The 22083-nt window shown below is 40.6% G+C and overlaps 1 protein-coding gene across 2 annotated transcripts in view; it reads left to right on the forward strand.

Annotated features, from left to right (window-relative positions):
• NRG3 (neuregulin 3) overlaps positions 1 to 22083 on the forward strand; it is a 599640-nt gene that overhangs the window by 461764 nt on the left and 115793 nt on the right. The window contains exon 3 of one of the 2 annotated variants that reach the window (XM_032231486.1): positions 21429 to 21504. In XM_032231486.1, the coding sequence (XP_032087377.1) occupies positions 21429 to 21504 (76 nt within the window). The remainder of the gene's footprint in view (positions 1 to 21428; positions 21505 to 22083) is intronic. The other variant, XM_032231485.1, reaches the window with a different exon arrangement.

Raw genomic sequence — 22083 nt, forward strand, 5'->3', positions numbered from 1 at the left:
GGTTGATCTATGGATTGAAGAGAATATTTGTAGCTCTGGGTTGAACTATGGGGCCCCTGGGGCTTTCTGTGCTTGGGTGTTTGCTTGCAGATATTTATTACCCAACTAGGTAATACCATCACTGCTAGCAGGCAGTTGGGTCTGCTCTCATTTTATATACGACTAGCTTGCCCTGTCAGTGTTGAAAGGGTGATTTTGGTGGTTACTTGATTGGGCTGTTTACTGTTAGCTCCTTTGGCAATTCCTTCATTGGGGTATTGTTTGCTTCTTGATGGTTGGTCTAGTGCTAATCTTGGTGTTAATCCCTGTTTATCTGGGTGTTAATTGCTGGTGAGAGAGAGTTTGGATGTTTTCTTTCCTTTTTGGATTTTTGATAATCTCTTTGATTATCTCTTTTTGTACCAATTAATGGCCGATTTGTCTGAGATGAGATATGATCTTTTTCTTTTGGTCCTTCTACTTACTCTGGATTCAAAGCTCTCCATCTAATTTTTATTGTCCCATGATTGAGTGGTTCTCGTATATTTGAGACAATAACTTTCCCTTCTCTGGTTCTGCATTTATTTTCAAAATGTATGTATTGCCTTTCCAGTTAATATTCATTTTAATACCTTTTAAGTTACTGAAAAATGCATTAAAGATTTGGACTGAATGTTTTCAACAAATTTAGTGCTTGGAAATTTTATTTGAACTAATGTCCTGCATTATTTTCCGAATATTTGAATAATTATGCAATGCTTCTTATTTCACACAGCTATTACCCATCCATCATAAACCAGTAATTTAATATTATTATTTTGAGATAAATGTCAGATAAATTTATTGAAAATATGCCCCTGTTGTGCAGACTTTAATAAAATGATGCTTTTACGCAGTCATGCAGGAAAGTGTGCTTTCAGTCACTGAATGCTCCTAACAGAAGTGGATAGCATAAACTTAAATAAATTTAGAGTTATAAATGTAATAAATAAATAAATCATGCTAGAGAGGCGAAGCATCAGACAAGATACATGGTTTGATAAGATGCATTTTATTAGATGTGTTTTCTATAGTACAGTAGTTTAGTGCTATGTTAAAAATGCATAAAAGCTTTCAAAATTTGACAATATAGATCTGTGATGGCGAACCTATAGTACGCATGCCAGAGATGGCAGCCAGAGACCTCTATAGAGACCATTTAGATGTATGAACCAGAGTTGGTATTCAGCCAGTTCTGACAGATTCTGTAGAATCAGTAGCAGAAAGTTTGAGTAGTTCGGAGAACCGGCAAATAGGCTGGTCTCTGCTGCCTCCCAGCTGATCTTCTTTTGTTGCCCTGAACATGAGAACGGAGCTGGAAAGCAGGTTAGTTGGGTGGGGAGGGAATGGGGATTTTGCAGTAACCTTCCCCTGCCACACCCACAAAGCCACACCCACAAAGCCACACCAAACCCCCAAAGCTATGCCCACAGAACCAGTAATAAACATTTTTGAATCCCACCACTGGTATGGACTATAGTTTTCTGCTGAGGATTTGCCACTGGGCTACACTTTTGCTATTCTGTATTTATTTGTTTTATTTAAGAAAATGTATATGGTTACCTGTTGTGACTCAGCAGATGTCTGCTGTGAGTCTTTTCGGGATACAAGATTCATTATGCAGCTGGGGCTTGTAGAGGCAGGTTTGGAAATAAAAGGACGGATGCTGCCACGCCCTAGTCGCAGGAGTCAACGTTCCTTCGTGCGTACAACATTGCTTGATACACTTGGATAAGTGCTTTGGTGTTTCCTGTAACCCTGATTCAAGTATCCATTAACCCTGATTCAAGGCTACACTTGGAGAAGTGCATTGCTTGTAAGAGTTGTTTTGTTTTTCATCCCATTATCAAGTCAGAGACTGTATTTATATTATTTTTGGGCTCGAAGCCAGTCTGAGCCGAGAACTGATAAAAAGACTTCCTTTTAAGTTTATTTGTCTTGCCGTTTGTTATGAGCCATGAAGGGGGGACAGAACAGTTACCCAACTCACTCTCAGAGATCCCAGGAGGCTTACAATACAAGAACAGTAAAAAAGCAATAGCCCCACCCTCTCTGAAGACCACAATCAAAGGATCCACTTGATGGGCCCCATCTCACTCTGAGGTCCCCATTGGCCGATGGGCAAAAACAGGTCTTCAGGGCCTTGAGGAAACATGTCAAAAGGGAGGGTCAATCTTATTTCTGCAAGCCATGATGTTCCACAGGGAGGGAGCCACCATGGAGAAGACTTTTCTCCTTGGCCACACCAGATGGACCTCCTTAAGAGAGGGGGCCCCATATGTTTTAGACCCCCAGCCCTCTAATGGTCTTTGTTGGTCTTTTCTGAACTCTTTCATCCATCACATGAAGGCATGAACACAAACAGGACACAGAGTATTGTTCCTGCAAGTTCAATGATTCATTAACTAGCAGTCAACTTTGTTTTGCTCCAACAGAGTTCAATGCTAACTTAATGTTCTGAAAAATAGAAAGGTTTTGCTGCCATCAAAATGTTATTTGGATGATCTCAAGCAGTACTGGAGAAACAGTTTGGTATAGTGGCGCTAGGCCAGTTGGGTGACTTTTGGGCCTGAAAATGTTGCCAGGAAAACTGCAGGGAGTTATCCAGGTGGTTGGCAGGAGTCTGAATCAAAGGTATAAAAGAAACAAGAAAAGAAAAAAGGAGGGAGGAGGGAGGGACGGAAGAAGGCAGGAAGGCAACTAACTTAGAAATAGTGTAGAAACTCTGATACCACAATACCTAGGTGCCGACACACTAGGTGTCCTCACAGTGCATATTATGGGACAGAGGTGAATGGAAGCAAGTGTGCCAATAGCTTGAGTTGTAACCAGACAATCCAAGACAAGTGGATGAGTGGACAAGTGTCTTGAATAAATTTTTATTTGCCTTGGCTCAATCTGGGCGATATTAGTGCCAGATTCTTTTAATGTTGATTACTTAAAAGATGTTGATGAACAGATGGATTGGAAAGCCTGGACCCTGAAGGGAGGAAAGTTCTGAGAATTACTTTACTTCTTCTCTGCAGATGAATGCAGAGAAGAAGGCATTCATTACAAATGAATGTTTGGGAACCGTGGAAATTTTCACGTCTATCATTTAATTAAAAACAAACTAGAAAATGAGCAACATGATTTCTTTTTGTATTACATTATTAAAGATAAGGCAATTTATTTCACAAAATTATCTGCCCATTTATCCATCCATCAATTCACCATCTATCTATCTGTCTATCTGTCTGTCCGTCCGTCCGTCCATCCATCCATCCATCCATCCATCCATCCATCTATCCATCTATCCATCTACTCATCTACCCATATATTTATTTATCCATCTACCCATGTACCTATTTATCAATCTACCCATGTGTGTGTGTGTGTGTGTGTGTGTGTGTGTGTGTGTGTGTGTATCCACATATCCACCCTAATCAACATTTCAGCTTGTTTCCATTCAGAATGACTCTGCTGATGGTTGGGCTACTTTGAATATGTCTGAAAAGCTTTGCTGTTTTATGAAGAAATTAATAGAGTGAAAGTGCACTAAAATTGAAATCAGTCAAATCAGTTTCACAGCTGCTGATGACACATCTCCAAACACACATCATAATGTTCCCCCAACCTGATAAAAGAGATAATAATTCCTATTGCATGAGTTTTGTCTTTTTTTTTTTGGTTTAGAAATGGAAAAGGAATAAGTTTTGTCCCCTTTGCCTAACCATTAAGTTAACTGATAATACATTGCCAGTTAGATAAATATATACTGTATAATATTCTGTTTTCTTTTTATAATTTTTGCCTGGACTTATGTCCTGATTGAAGGGTGATCAGAAAATGAAAAGTCATTTATGGAGAACACATCTGCCCAATGAACCCTCATCTTGGTGCATCAGCTAAGGCAGATTGAAATTGGATCACAGTGACCTGGCAGGAAATCTGTATTTTCTAATGAAAAACACAACACAGCACAACATCCATTCTGAATGTTTTCTTTTATGTGGAGAAAAAGTCTCCTTCCTATGAAGTTTTGGGTTCCAATGACCTTTCACTTTTGGTTGCCAAACACAATAGATGCTCAATACCAAAGTTGGCTGGTTGGTGATCTTCACCTCCTCTTCCTCCTCCTCTCTATTCTGAATAGAACCAGCTTTTATATAAGGGAGACTATGGAAGCCCTTAGAATTCTACAGTCCAAAGTTTAAATAACATATAGCATTCGCCACCTTAATCAACATAAAAAAGTTTTTCTCCTTGTGTCTCTGAGATTCACTCCTAGTTATTGGCCCTCAGCAGAGGGCCAAAGCAGAGAAAATGTACAAATATAAGTTATTACAACAAGGGGTAACTATTGCCAGATGAAGTATGTTGCATCATAATTTTTCTAATTGAATATTATCCATTGCTTGCTTTTTCTTTTCTCTTCTCCCAAATGTATTTTCTCCATTACTCTTTTTCAGAAGTAAAGACTGAACTATCTAGGAATTGCTTCCAAGAAACAGTTTTGCTTTGGGAAGGAAGGAAGCAAAGTTATAAGTCTGCCAAGTCTTGAAGGATAAAACAGCCTATAAAAATGTTAAGTAAACATCCAAGAACTCAGCTTCTTGAATGTACTTTACTGTTCCCTGACTTGTAGTAAAAAATAATGCTTAGGGAGAAAAATCCTGATTCTACCACAAGGACAGGGCCTCCTGACTAGCAGAAGGAACTCTAGGTGGTGAAGAATAATAAAATAAACAATACAATTAAAACAAAAACTATTTGTAACAAAAAGTCATCAGTAAGATCCTGATAAACCTGGCAAATGGCAATTTGAATTACACCTGGAGCCAGTAAGAGCCAGTGCAATTCACACAACAATAATGTTATGTGGGTGCATCACAGAGGGCCTGCTACCATGTATACTGTTGCATTCTGAACCAGATGCAGCTTCCAAATGTTCTTTGAGGGCAGCCCCATGCAAGGCATCTTGCAGTAGTAACCAAGGCATGAGTGAACTGGGAGCAGTGCCTCCTGATGTAGGAAAGGGCACAGATTTTGCACATCATGTATTTGTGCAAAGTCTGTCCTAGTCACAGCTACCACCTGCAGCAGGAGTCCAGGAGAACCCCAAGATTACACACCAACTCTGCTTGAGGAAAAATAACTCCAGACAGAGTTAAAGATGGGAAATTGAAAATCACCATCAAAGCACTCAGTCTTGTCAAAGTTGAGCTGAACTCCAGGCACAGAGAAAAGCATTTGACAGTGTTACTTGACCGGTCTGGGTTTTGAGATACACAATTCAATAGGTTACAACACTGATGATACTTAACCCCAAGCTGATGGATGATCTTACCCAGCAGTTCCTGGGTAGCCCTGAGTTAAATGTCAGGGTTCCAAATAGCATCCTCTAAATAGGAGTGGGGAGACAATTTAGCCTTCTGACATCCCATAAATAAGGGATCTAAGGCAGGACTTTCCACCCTAGCAACACTGATTGGATTCAGGTGGAATGGGAGGAGAACCAGTGGAGAACCACACTTTCCATTTCATCTCACCAATTACAAAAAAAATGCATTACTTGGAACTATCCTTATATCATAACAATTTCTTTGGTCTCCTACATACTCACCATGTCAGTCTTTTCAGAACAATCTGTGAGACTGTATGTTAATAATAACAAGAAGAAAGAAGGCAGAAACAAATTACTTCCTATTGTTCTCAAGAAAGCAACATGGAATAAACACACACACACACACTTGATTAAAAACAAAGCAAGCTGAATTTCTCCATGTTCAGTGTGACTCAATGCAGATATTATTATACAATTGTATCACAGCGGCCAGTTGTTTCGCCGGATTTGGCATTGGTTACTAGTCAGGCCCCACCCAGGGGCCTAGGACATCGTAACGTATTTTCGTAATATGCGTGCAGATCCAAGTAGTGCGGCTTTTTGCATTTGACTGATGGTGATTTTGTCAATTTTTAACTGTTTTAAATGTAATTCCAGTGCTTTTGGAATAGCACCCAGTGTGCCAATTACCACTGGAATTACCACTGCTGGTTTGTGCCATAGTCGTTGAATTTCGATTTTTAAGTCCTGGTATTTTGAGATTTTTTCCTGTTCCTTCTCGGCAACCCTGCTATCACCTGGTATTGCGATGTCTATGATTGTGACCTTGTTTTTCTCAACCAGTGTGATGTCTGGTGTATTATGCGCCAGTATTTTGTCCGTTTGTATATGGAAATCCCACATGATCTTGACCATCTGATTTTCGGTGACTTTTTCAGGCTGATGTTCCCACCAGTTTGTTGCTGTTTTAATATTATAATTTTTGCACAAATTCCAATGGATCATTTGTGCTACTGAATTGTGCCACAATTTATAATCAGTCTGCGCGATTTTTTTACAGCAGCTGAGTATGTGATCAACAGTTTCATCAGCTTCTTTGCAAAGTCTGCATTTGGCATCATCAGAGGATTTTTCGATTTTGGCCTTAATGGCATTTGTGCGGATAGCTTGTTCTTGTGCAGCCAGGATTAGTGACTCTGTTTCTTTTTTTAATGTACCTGTTGTTAACCATAACCAAGTTTGTTCACTGTCCACTTTTATTTTTTCCAGAAATTGTCCATGCAGTGCTTTGTTCTGCCAACTCTCCATTCTTGATTTTATCACATTTTTTTCTGTGTTCTTGTTTCATCTGTTGGGCCTTCAGTAGATTTTTGTTCTTTACTTCGATTAATAGATGTTCTTGACTTTCTTTTAAATAATCAGCCAGTGCATGTTTTTCTTCTTCAACTGTTTGCTTCATTTGTAATAATCCTCTGCCACCTGATTTTCGGGGCAGGTATAATCTATCAGCATCACCACGTGGATGTAAACTGTAGTGCATTGTCATTAGTTTCCTGGTATTTCGGTCCAAAATGTCCAAATCAGCTTGTGTCCAGTTAACTATACCAGCTGTGTATCTTATAACTGGTATTGCCCAAGTATTTATGGCCTTGATTGTATTTGCACCATTCAATTTAGATTTCAAAATTTTCCTAAATCTGTTGGTGTACTCTCGCCTGACAATAGTTTTTACTTCTCCATGCTTGATGTTATCCAACTGCAGAATGCCTAAGTATTTGTAGGCTTCATTTTCGTTGCATTTAATTAGTTGGCCATTGAGCATTTCAATTCCCCCACATGCAGTGATTTTGCCCCTTTTTATGGATACAGTGGCACATTTTTCCATGCCAAACTGCATTGAAATATCGGTGCTGAATACTCGGACTGTGTTTGTCAATGATTGGATTTCTATTTCTGACTTTCCATAGAGTTTCAAATCATCCATACATAGTAAATGTGAAATTTTTTCAGCTTCTTTGGCTGTTTGGTAGCCTAATTTCATTTTTTTTAAGATTACTGATAGTGGGATCATTGCGATGATGAAGAGAAGAGGTGAAAGTGAATCACCCTGGAAAATTCCTCGCTTGATATTAACCATTCCGTAGATCTCATTCCCTACTGCCAACTCAGTTCTCCATTGTTTCATCACCTTTTCAGTAAAGGATGTAATATTTTTGCTAATGCCAGTTGTTTCTAAGCATTTTATGATCCAACTATGTGGCAGTGAGTCAAATGCCTTTTTGTAATCAATCCAGACCATATTCAAGTTCGTTTTTCTGTTCTTACAATTTTCTAATATCATTTTATCAATTAGGAGCTGATCTTTTGTGCCCCTGCTCCTTCTTTTGTTGCCTTTTTGCTCTACTGGCAAGATGTTGTTTGTTTCCAAATAATCCATCATGTTATCTGCAATAATGCCTCTGAGTAATTTGAAGGTTGTTGGCAAGCATGTTATTGGTCTGTAATTTTTAGGTGTTGTTCGTTTAGTTGCATCTTTCTGAATCAAGTATGTTTTTCCAGTTGTCAACCATTCATCAATTTGGCCCTTTGGTAAAATTTCATTCAGTTGCCTGGCCAATATTGCATGTAAACTGGTCAGATATTTGAGCCAGAAACCATGTAATTGGTCCTTTCCAGGTGATGTCCAATTCTTTACCTTTTTTACTTGATTTTTAACCATCTCAGTTGTTATTTCTAATACTTGCATTTGTTTGTTGCTAATGCTTTTCTCAAAGTCATGTATCCACTTTGCTTCCTTATTGTAGTCCTTCGCATTTTCCCACAATTCTTTCCAGAATTCAACTGTGGCCTGTTTTTCTGGTTTTTCACTTTTGGTGTCACCATTCACATTAAGACTTTGATAAAAACGCCGTTGGTCTGATCAAAATTGCTGATTTTGTTTATATTGGATGATTCGTGCCTCATATCTTTCAATTTTTCTAGCTGTTGCTGTTATCTGCTGTTTTACAATCTCTACAGCTTCATTGATGTTTCTTGTATCCAATCTATATCTTCTGATTAGCCGATCTATGATTTTGTTGTTTTTAAGCTGTTGCTCATGCATGTTCTTTAAGTTACTAGCATCTGCCCTTAATCTTTTGACTTTTTGTTCTAATCGGATTTTCCACTTTGGCTTTGATCCTTTTTCTGTTGTGTGACTAGGTACTTTGATTTTAATGCCTAGTTCATTAGTGACTATTACAGCTGTGCTGTACATTAACTGGTTCGTTTCCAAGATGGATCCCGATTCAATTGTTGAAAACACTGCACTAACTATTTTCATGATAGGAGCCAAAATTTTCTTAGGCACAGTTTTTAGTGATGGTAAACGTTGCCTTTCCTCATTAAGCAGAAAATGCTCCATGATCTTATCTTCAATTCTTTTTGTTTTTGAGTTAGTTCATCAGTTGGTTCAGTGATAACTGGTTCTAGTGGTGGTGGTGTTATTTCCTCCCCGAGAGCTTCTTCTGGGAGTTCTACTATAATGTCTTTAGTTGTGTCTTGAATATCAGTTATTTCCACTTGTGATATTGATTTTTTTGGTTTTGCAATTTGCCTGAATTTCCTGAAGTTCAACTTCACTAAACACTTTATTCTGTATAATAAATTGCCTTTGATCTGCTAGTCGTTGTTCACTAACATTTGAATCTGGATATTGTTGTTTCCATAATTCATACATTCGCTTTAAATAACCTCTTTTTTCTGACTCTGAGTTGTAGTAACAGGCCATTATGGCACGGTTTTCATCTGCACTATATTTTTGTTGTTTGGTTGGCTGGTCCACTTGTAGCCCACTTGTCGACGGAAGTCCAGGGACCCCAACATCCACAGCGGCCCTTGTTAACTCGCGCGACGACCGATGCGGTATAAAAATTTTATTCGTTTCTTTCACCACATTGTATGGGTTGGCGGTTTTTTTTTTATGGGGCCAGGTTGCCAACCTGACCCCAACCCTCCTCCTTTCTCATCCGGGCTTGGGACCGGCAACGGCGGAGTTATTGTTGTTGTTGTTGTTGTTGTTATTATTATTATTATTATTATATTCATTCAATTTCTATAGCAGACCATCCCAGACCAGCGATTGGTGGTGAACAATCATAAAATTAGTTAAAACCAAGTACATGTTCAAGACAAAAATAAAGCTTTATTTAGACTTAGACAAATATAGGATTGCTGTCAGGTGGCTGTTGGGTTTTGTTCTTGCATTACACAGACCATAGAATATCTAAGCCCTGGTGTTGTTATTTACTGTACAAATTCACCAGCAGTAGAGGAGTAAAACTAATGTAGCAGATTGTCCTCCACTAATGTGCTTCAAATTAATTAATTATTATTCTTGTTCAGTCCTTTTACATTGTCTGCTCTACCATTAAATGTGTAGAAATATGCTAGTCAGTCTTCCTGGCTGGATTGCATGGAGTTAGATTGGCTTATTAGAATAGTCCTTTGTGTCCATTTAAAGTGGAGCTGCAGCAGCTGCCCCTTCCTTTTCTTAGATGGAGGGCTCCTGGCCAGTTAAAAACTTTGCCATATGGAAATGTGGTCCTATGAACCTCCCACCATATGGAGAAGCTTAGCAATTCTGATGCACTCCATTCTTTCCTTCATGCTCAGGCAGACAGATGTTTCTTCTCCATAGTTATCAGAAGAGAAGCCTGCATGAATTGAACCAGGCCACAGCTGATTCTAGTCTAACATTGTGGGAAGACTTTGCCTACAAAACAGGGGTGAAGTGGAAATGTTTAACGAAGTTTTAGGAAAAGCCAAGATGCCTGAATCATGGACGAAAGCAGTAATATCACTAATCCCAAAAGAAGAAATCAATCTACAAGAAATCCAAAACTACAGACCAATTTCATTACTAAATTCCAATTATAAAATATTTGCAGCAATTATGGCAGGAAAAATTAAACAGGTTTTAAATGAATGAATACACCCAGACCAAAACAGATTTTTACCTCACAGACACATTAAAAATAACATGAGAGTCATCCTAGACATAATAGAATATTATGAGGCGCATCCAGAAAAACAAATGGTACTGGTTTTCCTTGATGCACAAAAAGCATTCAACAATGTAATTTGGAAATTTATAATAATACTATTAGACAGGATGAAATTCGGAAGAAAATTTACAAAAATGATAGAAAAACTTTATAACAGTCAGACGGCCAAAGTTCTGATGAAAGGAAAACTAACAGAGAAGATTGAAATAAAAAAGGGAGCCAGACAGGGTTGCCCCCTCTCTCCTTTGCTGTTTATATTAATCGTGGAAATTTTATTAAATGAAATTCGGAAGGACCAGGGAATAAAAGGTTTGAGACTCAATAACGAAGAATATAAGGCCCAAGCCTATGCCAATGACTTAGTATTTGTTCTAGAGATCCATTAGAATCCAGTCTGAAATTAATTTAAAAATTGGAAGAATATGGCAAAGTGGCAGGATTAAAAATCAATAAAGGCAAAACAAAAATGATAACCAAGAATATGACAATAAGCAAGAAGAGGAACTGGAATTAGCAACTAGAATGCAAATAACTAAGAAAGTGAAATACTTGGGGATCTGAGTGTTTGCAAAATGTTCCACAATTAAAGATGATAACTATAATAAACTAGTGACACAAATAAAGATCTAGAAAGCTGGAAAAATATTCAGCTATCACTAATGGGACATATAACCACAGTCAATAATATTTTACCAATAATCTTATTCTTGTTGCAAGCCACACCTATTAACCCAGATAAAACTTTCTTTCAAGAATTAAACGAAATAACCGCTAGGTTCATTTGGCAAGGATGAAAAGCAAGGATTAAACTAAAGTCAATGCAAGATAACAAGGAGAGGGGAGGTTTAGAATTAAACCTTAATAAATTCCCAATTAAATTGGGAATTATACACATTATCAATAATAATAACATGGGTGAAAGATTGGATAAAGTTAAAGAATAAAAGAATTTTGACCATAGAAGGCCATAATTTGCAAGAGGGTTGGCATATATTCCTATGGGATGATAAAAATAAAATTCACAAATACTTTCAAAAACATTTAATTCGAAGAGTGTTATTGCAAAACTGGCTCAAAATAAAAAACAATCACTATGTAAAAATCCCAAATTGGCTATCATCAACAGAAAAGACGATCCATCCAAATTTCATAGATATGAATAAAATGCTAAGATACAAAGACATAATTGATGGACAGGGAAATTTAAAAACAATTGAAGGATTGGCAGAACAAAACATGAAAGTTGACTGGCTAACCTACTTGCAAATCAGAACTAAACACAATAATGATACTAAAATATATGACATCGAAACAGAACCACACAAATTGGATAAAATAATTCACAGCTCAGATAGAAAGATGATAGGGAGAATATATAAATTTCTCCTGAAGCATAAAATGGAAGAGGAAATTGTGAAAGAACAAATGATAAAATGGGTGCAGAACTTTGGCTACAATATTAAATTGGATAAATAGGAAAAATTTTGGGGAACAAACTTAAAAATGACACTATCAGTTGCATACAAGGAAAATCAGTACAAAATATTTTACAGATGACACCTGGCACCAACAAGGTTAGCTGAAATATCAACTAATATCTCCCCCAAATGCTGGAAATGTGAATCAATACATGGAACATACTACCACTTATAGTGAACCTGTGAGGAGGCTAAAATTTTTTGGAAAAGGATCAAAAAGTGGCTAGAGGTAATAAAATAGAATGGAAACCTGAAGTTTTTTTTATTAGTAATAATGTCTGTGAAATATTAAAAAAAATAAGTATTTAATATTACACATAATTACGGCGGCGAGGATTGCCTTTGCCCAGAAATGGAAAAACAAATTAATTCCAAGCAAAGATGAAATAATAAGAAAGGGTAAGGACTGTGCTGAAATGGACAAATTAACAAAAGAAATCCAGGGAAAAGAAGAAACAGAATAATACCAGATATGGGATAAATGGTCTAGGTAGATGGAGAAAAGAAACAAGGATCAATGAAGGAAGACAACAAAATCCAAAATAGTTAAGGAGAATTCACACACACACACACACACACACACACACACACACACCAACGTATGTATGTATGTATGTATGTATGTATGTATGTAGAGGTAATCAGATTGGCAATTGCTATTAGAAAGAACAGGAAGCCCCTGTTCACATTGTATTGTGTAAATGTGGTGCACGTCTAAGTTTTGTGTCTGTGTATTTTACATGTTTGTAAATAAAATTTTAAAAATTAAAAGAAAAAAAGAAAAAAAAAGAAACCAGCCATTCTCAAGTCAGGAAGACTAATTAAACAGACATTGAAGAGTTGACTTTCAGTATCAAGGTCACGAAGAGAACATCTATCTTCCACTGAGATGAAAAGGCAAAAGGAGAATGCTTAAAATTTAACCATGGAGTAGGCCAGTGGTGGGTTTCAAAAATTGTTCGAACCTACTCTGTGGGTGTGGCCTCCTTTGTGGGAGTGGCTTGCTGCCCATGTGACCGGATGGGAGTGGTTTGCCACCCATGTGACCGGATATGAAGATGCCGACGACACTTGTCAGAACCACCTTTAATTACCTCACACACAGCACTGGCATGAATAAGAATATGATGTAAACTTGTTTTTTAAAAGGCATCTTTGGTTTGTGTTAAAACAACTTCAACACACGCAATGTTCTGATTGCACCACAAACACAGTAGCCATCCTTACCTTTCACAGAGGCACTGAGTTTTATAAATATGAGCATGATAGTGTAGAATAATCATATCCAAGGACCAGTTGTGGGTTTCAAAAAATTTTGGAACCTCTTCTCTAGGTGTGGCCTGCTTTCCGGGTCCACTGGTGGAACCTCTTCTAACCAGTTTGGTAGATTTGATGAACCAGTTCTACCAAATAGGTGCAAACTGGTAGGAACCCACTTCTGGAGTAAGCCCATAAATAGGACCACAGTATCTACCTACTATAGGCAGATCATCCCAAAGATGCTGTTTCAAAAGGCAACCAGACTTTCCTTGTTTTTCCTTAAAGACATTTCACTTCTCTCATTTAAGAAATTTCTTGTGTTCTGACTGGAGAATGGAAAGATTTATATCCCTTGCAGTCATCTGGTCATTAGTCCTCTTTTTGAGGACCATAACCTGAATCACCTGAATAGTGATTTCTGAGAGGGTCATCTGAATAGTTCAAATGGGTGTGGACCCTTCTTGGAACTGCTGGAAGGACTGTATTGTATTTCCTGCTTACCACACAGTCCTTCCAGCACTTCCAAGAGGGTCCCACACCCATTTGCAATATTGAGGTGACCCTGAAGGCAGAGATAAACCTCCACATGGCCTCAATGACTCTCAGAAAGAGAGCTAATGACCAGACGACTGCAAGGGATATAAACCCTTCCATTCTCCAACATTCAGTCAGAACTGAAGAAGCTTCTTGGATGAGAAGCGAAATGACTTCAAAGAAAAACAAAGAAAATCCAGTCACTTCTGGAAAAAGTACCTTTGCGACAACCATGACCTGGATGACTGAGAATTGCTATGGATACTATAGGCAGATCTTCTAAATATCTATGGCCCTCTAGCTTGTCAGTAAAATAAATTACTAGTAAAGTAATTTAATGTATCATGTCTTTGAAACTTCTACTCTAAACAAGTTTCTGAATCTCTATGTTTCAATAACACTAAATGCTAACATTCTCCAATAGATTTAGGGGGAGAATAACCCCATTATTCTGACTGAAATAACAACAATAACAATGAAGCATGATGATTTGGATAATACTGAAAAATGGGCAGAGAGGCTTAAAATAATTGTGTAGATTTGTCCCACAAGTTTAATACAATTCTTGCTCTGTTAGGTTTGTCAAATATGATAAAATGAACCACAAGTGAATAGCCCTCTTTCTGTTATTTACAAATTCGCCTTCTAGAGAGTGGATAGCATTTATGCTCCCTGGGATGCATTTTACCTGAAAATAGAAACATAAAGAAAGAAAAGAAAAGAAACTCAGTGTCTGCCTCTCTATGAATCAAGAAAAAAAACAGGCTTCTTTGCTCAGCTAGGCTAAAAGAAGCGACATAACCAATTTTTGTCACTATTGACAAATTGTGGAGGGAAAATAGCTCAGCTATTTCTTCAGTTGGACACATGGTGAATCAGCAAGGATTATAATCTATGCCAAGGGAAAGGTTTTTTCAGGCAGGATTACTTATTCCTGTGAGAGGGTTGGTGGTGGCAACGCTCACTCAGCAGAAGTGAAATTTCTCATGCAAGAGTTCTTATCTTTCTCAAGGGTACCACTATGGATATGTATGGCTCAAACCCTAAAACACAGTACTCCATTTTGGCTGGAATATTTAATCTTAAAAAAAAAATGTTTCAGAGCGCATAGGAGCTCTAAACAAGTTTTGATCTGCAACAGCCTGAAGTAGCTGTGCTTTGATTCAGGCTTCTTTGTTCCTATTCAGGTTCCCTTGTGTTTCTTACTGACCCACTGTCAGGCCTGCCTCCATTCAAAACCCAAGAAAGAAAACCCCCGACTCCATTGAGGTAGAGAAGAGGTACTTTTACTGAATTTGAAGTGATAGCAGTGAAAGGAAAGCAAGATCTGAGCCAAAAAGGCACAAAGGTTACCTATTGAATGTCCAATCCCCATCCCGCATAGTGTCATGTGGAGCAGATCTTCAAGTGCTTTTGTCCATCTGGAATTCTAGGACGGTTGGCCTTAACTGGGTGTAAACGACCCCTCTCAGCAGCGCAGTAATTCATGAGAGCAAACGCCCCTTTTAGTTCACATGGGCCTTCACCACACCAGCTCACTTCCCCAACCACAATGCCATGCCCCCACCTCCCCGTTACTATGGCAGCTGACAGCAAGCAAGCATCAAAGGGAAAACCCATGCTGGAGATCCAACTGACACCCACCTGAAGACCTGTGCACCATTCATGGTTAGACCTGAGCAAAGCTTCAGTTCCGACATTTGAAGGCAATTAACTGAATGTATAAATCAAACAATTGTCTGAATTGGGTCATCAAATCAAAGCAGTGAATTGAAACAGATGCCTTCTACTTCATTGGATGGTACAAATCATTTCTCTTCATTAAATTGCATCAATAATATAGATTGGAAGTAATATGCACAGAAAGAGGGGGGCAAACAGACAGACAGACAAGCTGGAGGGCCAGTAAATCTGAGTCAGACCGAGGACTGATGAGAGCCTATATCAGAGCCTATCTTGTGGCAATAATGTTCACATTTTGCCGCTCTTATTGCATCCACTGAATTGCGCCCAGCCGCCTTGTTTAGGATAACCCGCTCCCTCCTGAAAGGAAGGGATGCAAAGAACCTTTACAAGATAGAGCTGAGGAATTTGTTCAGTATTTAACGGATAAAATCGCTCGGATTCGGACAGACCTGGACTCCAATTGCACAGTACCAGCTGAGGTACCGGGGGAAGGTCTTGAGCGGAGCTTATGGAATGAGTTTCAACTTGTCCCGCCTGAGGCAGTGGACAAGGCCATGGGAGCAGTGAGCGCCTCCACTTGTATACTGGACCCGTGCCCTTCCTGGCTGGTTTCGACCAGCAGGGAGGTGACATGTGGCTGGATCCAGACAATAATTAACCCCTCTCTCCAGAAGGGATCCTTCCTGCTCCTCCTAAAGGATGCGGTGGTGAGACCCCTCCTGAAGAAATCGTCTCTGGACCCAGCCATTTTGAGCAACTATCGTCCAGTCTCCAACCTCCCCTTTGTAGGGAAGGTTGTTGAAAAAGTGGTGGCCTCTCAACTTCGATGGTCCTTGGATGAAACCGATTATCTGGATCCCTTTCAGTCTGGTTTCAGGCCTGGTTACAGCACGGAAACTGCTTTGGTCGCACTGATCAATGATCTCTGGCGAGCCAGGGATAGGGGTCACTCCTCTATCCTAGTGCTCCTTGACCTCTCAGCGGCCTTCGATACCATCGACCATGGTATCCTTCTGCGACGGTTGCGAGAGGTGGGAGTGGGAGGCACCATTCTTCGGTGATTCTCCTCCTACCTCTCGGACAGGTTGCAGTCGTTGTTGGTCGGGGGGCAGAGGTCGACTCCTAGGCCCCTCAATTATGGGGTGCTGCAGGGCTCAGTCCTGTCCCCCCTCCTATTTAACAACTACATGAAGCCGCTGGGTGAGATCATACGGCGGCACGGGATTAAATACCATCAATATGCGGATGATACACAGTTGTATCTGTCCACCCCGTGCTAACTCAGTGAAGCGGTAGAAGTGATGTGCCAGTGCCTGGAGACTGCTAGGGTCTGGATGGGAATGAACAAGATTGCACTCAATCCCGACAAGACTGAATGGCTATTGATGCTCCCTCCCAAAGATTGGCTAACTATTCCGTCTCTCAGTCTGGGGGGTGAAATTATACAGCCCTCAGAGAGGGTTCACAATTTGGGAGTCCTCCTGGACCCACAGCTGACTTTAGATCACCATTTGTCAGCTGTGACCAGGGGGGGTCTTTGCCCAGGTCCTCCTGGTGCACCAATTGCGACTCTACCTGTTCCGGGAGGCACTTCAGATAGTCACTCACGCCCTTGTCACCTCAAGACTGGATTACTGTAATGCGCTCTACATGGGGCTGCCCTTGAAAAGTGTTCGAAGACTTCAGCTAGTCCGGAATGCAGCCGCGCGAGTGATTGTGGGTGCACCTAGGTACACCCACAGGCCATCCGAGCTGTAAGTGCCTCCACTTGTATTCTGGACCCGTGTCCCTCCTGGCTGGTGGCCAACAGCAGGGAGGTGACACATGGCTGGATCCAGGCGGTTGTCACCGCCTCCCTTCGGGAGGGGCACTTCCCCGCCGCGCTCAAAACGGCGGTGGTGAGACCCCTCCTAAAGAAACCATCGTTAGATCCAGCCATCTTAAACAACTTTCGTCCTGTCTCCAACCTTCCCTTTATTGGGAAGGTTGTTGAGAAGGTGGTGGCCTTTCAGCTTCGACGGGCCTTGGAGGAAGCTAGTTATCTTGACCCCTTCCAGTCCGGCTTCAGACCTGGTTACAGCACAGAAACCGCTTTGGTCGCATTGACCGATGATCTCTGGAGGGCCAGAGATGGAGGCTATGCGTCCATCCTGGTTCTCCTTGACCTCTCAGCGGCTTTCGATACCATCGACCATGGTATCTTTCTGCGACGACTGCGGGAGGTGGGAGTGGGAGGCACTGTTTTGCGGTGGTTCTCCTCCTACCTCTTGGACAGGTCGCAGTCGGTGTTAGTAGGGGGGCAGAGATCGTCCCTGAGGCCCCTAACATGTGGAGTACCTCAGGGTTCGGTCCTATCCCCCCTACTATTTAACATATACATGAAACCGCTGGGCGAGATCATTCGGAGGCACGGGATAAAATACCATCAATATGCGGACGATACGCAATTGTATCTGTCCGCCCCGTGCCAACTCAATGAAGCGGTGGACGTGATGAACCGGGGTCTGGAGGCCGTTAAGGACTGGATGAGTGCTAACAAACTGGTGCTCAACCCGGATAAGACCGAGTGGCTGTTGTGTTTCCCCCCCAATAATTTGGCTAATACACCAACGCTTAGGCTGGGGGGTCAAATTTTATACCCCTCAGATAGGGTCCGCAACTTAGGAGTCCTCCTGGATCCACAGCTGACTTTTGACCATCAGCTGTCAGCTGTGACCAGGGGGGCATTTGCCCAGGTTCGCCTGGTCCGCCAGTTGCGGCCCTACCTAGATCGGGGGGCCCTCACAACAGTCACTCGAGCCCTTGTGATCTCTAGACTGGAATACTGCAATGGGCTCTACATGGGGTTGCCCCTGAAGTGCATCCGGCGACTACAGCTAGTCCAAAATGCAGCCGCGCGAGTGATAGTGGGCGCACCTCGATTCGCCCACGTTACACCTGTCCTCCGCGAGCTGCACTGGCTGCCTGTTGGTCTCCGGGTGCGCTTCAGGATAATGATGACCATCTTTAAAGCACTCCATGGTAGTGGATCTGGGTACTTGAGAGACCGCCTTCTGCCGATTACCTCCCTAAATCGACCAATCAGATCGCACAGACTGGGCCTCCTCCGAATTCCATCTGCCAGTCAATGTCGACTGGCGACCACACGGAGGAGAGCCTTTTCTGTTGCTGCCCCGACCCTATGGAACGAGCTCCCCATGGAGATCCGCACCCTCACCACGATCCAGACCTTCCGCGCAGCCCTCAAGATCTGGCTCTCCCAGCAGGCCTGGGGATAGGCTTCCAATTACCCGCCCGAGTGTTTGATTGCTGAATGAAAGTTGTGTTTTATTATTTTTCTTTTGTTCACAAAGTGTTTGTTTTGACCTTGCACTTCCCCTCCCCTGTGGTTGTAAGCCGCCCTGAGTCCCCTCAGGGAAAAGGGCGGCATATAAATCCCAATAAAACCTAAATAAACCTATAAACCCACGTTATACCTATCCTCCGCGAGCTGCACTGGCTGCCCATTGGTCTCTGGACACGCTTCAAAGTGCTAGTCGTTACTTACAAAGCCCTGCATGGCATCGGACCTGGCTACCTGAGAGACCGCCTCCTGCCAATTACCTCCCAAAGACCGATTCGATCGCACAGGCTTGGCCTTCTCTGGGTTCCATCTGCCAGCCAATGTCGGCTGGCGATCCCCCGGGGGAGAGCCTTCTCTGTTGCTGCTCCAGCCCTCTGGAATGAGCTCCCCGTGGAGATCTGGACCCTTACTACCCTCCCAGCCTTCTGTAAAGCTACTAAGTCCTGGCTGTTCCGACAGGCTGGGGGCTGTTGAAGTATCCAGCCCCGCTTCAATTGTGAATGTTGTGCATTTTTAAATTTTTGTATCATCTTATTTATTCCCCTTTCCCTGTTTTATTGTGAGCCGCCCGGGGTCCTTCGGGAGTGGGCGGCATACAAAACTAATAAAACAAACAAACAAACAAACAAACAATTAAAAGAAAAATCTCATTGCATTCATTGTGATATATTTTAGGGATGGTGTTATGGTATGAAACATTCTTTGACAATTTGGGGAAAACACCACATTTTATTCTACTGTTGTTAGGCAAAGAAGTGTGTGTGTGTGTGTCTGTCTGTCTGTCTGTCTGTCTGTCTGTCTGTCTGTCGCATTACACTGGGCATCTTTAAATAGCAAGGTGAAACCAACAACTGTAGCAGGAATAATAGAATGTCATTTATGTTGTATCCTGCTCTGATTATTGAATACCATTACTAATTTTCTGAGCTATGTGTAGCCTGCATTGCATCTTTCCCAAAAGTTACCTTCAAACTCTTTAGATGTCCATGTCTCCAGCAGAAAATCAATATGAGCCATGTTCAGTGCTTAACTTCTGTCCTAAACGTTTATCTATCCAAATGGATAAATAAAATGCAGCCTTCATCCCTTCCCTACATCACATTGAATACAAGTTTATTTCTTGTATATGTCTTACTTTTGATTCTCTGGATATTATATGGAGATGCGAAGTTCCATGCCTTCAGTTAGTCGACTGCCAAATGTCCCTTTCTATTTTTGTAGGCTAAGATGATGATTGTAAATATGTCCATAGATTAATCAATCAAGGTTGTGTCCAGATGAAATTCAAGTAATAGTGGTTGGTACTGAAGATTTCTTTAGATCTGATTGGACCTGGTTTCCTATGATTTTTACAAAATTATCTTGGTTTGGTTGGTAGGAGAGATTGTGGGGAGATGACTCCATCCATATTATTAAATATGGTGAAGGTAACATAGTGAAGGTAACATAGAGAAAAGAAAGGGATGCTTAGGATTCCTCATTTTTCAACCAATTTTGCAATTTCCTGATATAGACCAACTCCAAGACTGAGTTGTTGATTACTCATGAATTGACAATTCTGAATTCTTCTGCCCTTAATTACCAGCATTGATCAATGCTGCAGTGAATTCTGATTTATATCCCTGCTCATTAAAATTGCTTGATGGTACTTTGAAGATAACTCTCTGTCCATGTTTGCCAAAGAATAATACTGAGTATTCAATGTTTGTTTTTATAAATAATCTTATCAAAAAGATCAGATTGGTCTTAGGTCTTAAATTGTCTGAATAGGATAATATCATTGATGGCTTTGTGCCCTAACACATTATTTTGTTCTGAGAAAACTTGATGGGTTATGGGGAAAAAATCCTCCTACTATTTATACCAGAAGATATGAGATGTAGCAGAGAAATTTCAATATAAACTTGCAAAAGATTATTTCTACATGGATAAAATAACACAAATAACAGAGTTGGAAGGGACCTCGGGGGTTTTCTAGTCCAACCCCTGCTTGAGCAGGAGATACCTATACCATTTCAGAGAAATGGTTGTCCAGTCTCTCTTTCAAAGCCTCTAGTGATGGAACCCCCACAACTTCTGAAGGCAACTTCCGTCCCATTGGTTGATTCCTCTTGCTGTTAGGAGAGGTGCACGCCTGCTTTTCAAAGGCATGCTTATTAGCCCAAGAACCACTTCACCACTTCTTCCAACTGATTGTATGTGTGGGTGTCCTTCTGCAGGCCAAACCCGCCACACTACATCTATCCACTACACCGAATGGAGTCCTATATTGTTGGTCAGGTGAGTAAAACTAGATGTAGGTCTCAGATATAATTAAAGTAGCCAAATAATAACAACTTGAACCATGTGCCCCGTAGAACAATACATTTGGTTCATCTGAAATTGTTAGTGGAATAGAAAATTGAGAAATAGTTGCCCTTGAGTCTTCCATCAGTTATAAATGGGTGGACTCCCTTGATGCATAACACAATCACAGAAAAACAGAACTAGAAGAGACCTTGGAGGTCTTTTGTCCAACCTCCTGCTGAAGGAGGAAAACTAGACAATTTCAGACAAACGGTTGTCCAATCTCTTCTTTAAAACCTCCAGTTTTGGAGCACCAACAACTTTGTGGGTGAACATTATGAATAATTTGAACATTATGTGCATTATGAACAAGATTTCCATTCAAATGATGTTTTGAAATTAGCTTGTTATTACCACATGCATATGTTTGTCATTTCTTCAATTTTTCTCAGGTGCAAAGAAGGCTACCAAGGAGTCCGCTGTGACCAATTTTTGCCGAAAACCGACTCCATCTTGTCAGATCCAAGTATGTCTTATTTTCTCAACCCCCCTTTCTTCTGTCTTTACTGCTTGCCAGAGGTAACATTTGCCACGAAAACGTGACCTTTCACTGAATGTCAAGGTCTCATCATGTCTCACTCTTAAGTCGTTGCAGTGTTTGGTGTAATCAGAGGGGGCGTTTCCTCCTCCTCTGAATTAAGCTTCCAAGGAGGAAAAAGAGTTGCAAGTGGGACAGTCTTCTGAGCCATTCTGTACACTGAATTGGTGGCAAAAGTTCAGTCCCAGGTGAATATTTATGTCCATTTAGAAGAAGAAAACTTGATTGATTAAATCAATGGACTGTATCAGACATACAAAACTGATTCAAAAATTCAAATAGGTTAAAAAAAACATTTTGTAATAAAAGTGTTACTAGAGGGAAATTCTTCTGAATTGACAGCAAAATTTGAGTTCCATGTGAATATTTATGTCCCTTTAAAAGAAGAAGAAAATTTGATTGATTAAATGAATTGATCATATCAAATATGTAAAGCTGATTCAAAAGTGCAAATAGGTACAAAGAAAACCAAATTTCGTTTTGACCTTTGAAACAAAGGTCTTACTGGT

The sequence above is a fragment of the Thamnophis elegans genome, chromosome 15 (genome assembly GCF_009769535.1).
Source record: "Thamnophis elegans isolate rThaEle1 chromosome 15, rThaEle1.pri, whole genome shotgun sequence".
In the NCBI taxonomy this organism is placed as follows: Eukaryota; Metazoa; Chordata; class Lepidosauria; order Squamata; family Colubridae; genus Thamnophis; species Thamnophis elegans.